This window comes from Oncorhynchus mykiss, chromosome 13 (assembly GCF_057628025.1).
Source record: "Oncorhynchus mykiss isolate SJ-2025 chromosome 13, ASM5762802v1, whole genome shotgun sequence".
Classification (NCBI taxonomy): Eukaryota; Metazoa; Chordata; class Actinopteri; order Salmoniformes; family Salmonidae; genus Oncorhynchus; species Oncorhynchus mykiss.
Window position 1 is genome coordinate 52671252 of NC_143034.1, and position 2237 is coordinate 52673488.

Genomic DNA, 2237 nt, shown 5'->3' on the forward strand with positions numbered 1-2237 from the left:
TTACAATTATGGAACGTAAAATGCATATTCCACTTCAGTTGACGCTGATCTGATACAGATGGAACGTAGCCTTGCAATGGTTGTTAGGAGGACCTTGGAGAAGGAGAGCTGCACACTCTAGCGCAGACTCAATTATTTAATAACCTAATATCCAACCTTTCTGACCGACAAGCTGTCTTCATCAGCGTATACTGTTAGGAGCACTTTAACACAAAAGGATCTATTAATCTCTGACCGTACCTCATTGAAAAGTTGCCACTCTGCCTAGTGACTGTAAACTAAACAAAAATACTAACGTTAGTACATTTGTTGTATATTTGCTGTTCTGTAAACCCAGTTGGTCACTACCACACCAGTCACAACTATCAACAGATCATGACATAAATGCAAAGCAGAATTTGTTCTCGCAGAGTAGATTGTAGATCCTACTACCACCAGGGAACAATCCATTATTCAGCCCTACCATAAAAAGTACCCTTATCTCTCTCTCACTTTCCCCTCTCTCCTTCATACCCTGTTTTCCTCTCTCCACCTCTCTCTTCCCCCTCTCCTCCCCCAGGTGGACACCCTGACCCTGGAGCTTGTGGCAGAGCGCAGCATGGCCCAGAAGAGTGAAAATGCGCGCCAGCAGCTGGAGAGGCAGAACAAGGACTTGCGGGCCAAGCTGGGCGAGCTGGAGGGTTCCGTGAAGAGCCGGTTCAAGGCCTCCATCACCGCCCTGGAGGCCAAGATACTGCAGCTGGAGGAGCAGTTGGAGCGGGAGGCTAAGTGAGAAACACAGCAACTCTCTTATAAGAACTCCATACCTTATTAGACAAGGTGAAATAGGAGACCAAGACCCAGGAGGAGTTCATGAGGGCCTTAGAACAAGCTAAGCCCGTTGGAAGAGAGGTTCTTGAATGTGATCTAAATCTTAATGTGATCAATGTAATGAGTCAAAAGCAATCTTACGAGATGTACTTGAAGATCTATGACTGACAGCCTTTGTTACAGTGCGGTTTCTGTGGTGCTCTAACTGTCCTATGACCTCATTCCTCTGTCCTCCTATCAGGGAGCGAGCAGCGGCCAATAAGCTTGTGAGATGGACAGAGAAGAAGCTGAAGGAGGTGTGCATGCAGGTGGAGGACGAGCGCCGCCATTCCGACCAGTACAAGGAACAGGTGAGGAGCTTGTCACGGAGCTTGTGCTCCATTTCTATGCTTTGCGTTCTTAAGTTTAGTTTTTGCGTCTTTCACTTTCGGTTTTGTACAACAGCTGAAAATATATAGATTTTTGGTTATGGATTCTCTACACAATGACTGCTTGTTTTAGCACAAACAGAAATTAGGTGAATTCTGCATAGTCCATTTTTAAGATGTTCCAGAGCTAAAGAAGGATTTCTATCCAATTCAGTACAACTTGCAAAGGTGGGACAGGATTGGATAGGTGTGAAGATTTAGGATTGGAGTCTTTCCTACAGTAGGTTAATTCCAGTAACCACTGGACCATAGGAATGCTGAGTATTGTAAGTATTAGTATTGACTGTTCATCATTGTTGATGTCTGTTGTGACACCTGGCTGGGTCAGAGTGAGAAGGCCAACTCTCGTATGAAACAGCTGAAGAGGCAGCTTGAGGAGGAGTCCACACGTGCCAACGCCTACCGCAGGAAGCTGCAGAGGGAGCTGGACGATGCCACTGAGAGCAGCGAGGGTCTCAGCCGTGAGGTCAACACACTCAAGAGCCGGCTCAGGTATTTAGAGCCCCCCCCCACACACACACAAACAGTTGTGTATATTGGCCAAATTGATGGTCCTCGTTACTAATACCTCTCCTGGCCCCCTCTGTCCCCTGCAGGCGTGGAGGCCCCATCAGTTTCTCCTCCAGCCGCTCGGGCAGGCGTCAGCTGCAGGTGGAGGGAACATCGCTCGACCTCCTATCCGACGATGAGGTGGAAAACAAAACCACGGACGCCAATGCCAACGAGACGCCAGCAGCTCCCCAACCAGAGTAGACGTGCTCCCTACAGCCCAAACCTTACCCCTGTCCTCCTAACCCCAGACACCAGCAGTGGACCCCACTACTCTGCCTTACCCATCTATGGCAAGCTGCAGGGCCAAGCAAATCCATCACCTCCTCCATATGAATATACCGCACATCAAGCCTTGGATTCATTTTTAACATCAATTGCAAATAATAGTGCATTTTTATTGCATAGGCGTCTGAGTGTGCATAGGCACTCGAAAACAAATAGCAGGAG

At 47.9% G+C, this 2237-nt stretch overlaps 1 protein-coding gene across 1 annotated transcript; it reads left to right on the forward strand.

The window, feature by feature from the left end:
• The first annotated feature begins 564 nt into the window (after positions 1 to 564).
• Positions 565 to 1913, forward strand: LOC110486470 (myosin heavy chain, embryonic smooth muscle isoform-like). Its single transcript, XM_090196635.1, has 3 exons — positions 565 to 768; positions 1052 to 1160; positions 1567 to 1913. Exons 1-3 carry the CDS (start codon positions 599 to 601, stop codon positions 1801 to 1803), a joined length of 516 nt encoding a protein of 171 aa, XP_090052761.1. The 5' UTR covers positions 565 to 598; the 3' UTR covers positions 1804 to 1913.
• The last annotated feature ends 324 nt before the right edge of the window (positions 1914 to 2237 follow it).

Excerpts from the sequence above, each read along its gene's own strand:
- LOC110486470 (XM_090196635.1), top strand. The coding sequence starts at position 599 with ATGGCCCAGAAGAGTGAAAATGCGCGCCAGCAGCTGGAGAGGCAGAAC. Across the intron at positions 769-1,051 it reads CAGTTGGAGCGGGAGGCTAA|GGAGCGAGCAGCGGCCAATA; the intron begins GTGAGAAACACA and ends TCCTCCTATCAG. Across the intron at positions 1,161-1,566 it reads CCGACCAGTACAAGGAACAG|AGTGAGAAGGCCAACTCTCG; the intron begins GTGAGGAGCTTG and ends TGGCTGGGTCAG.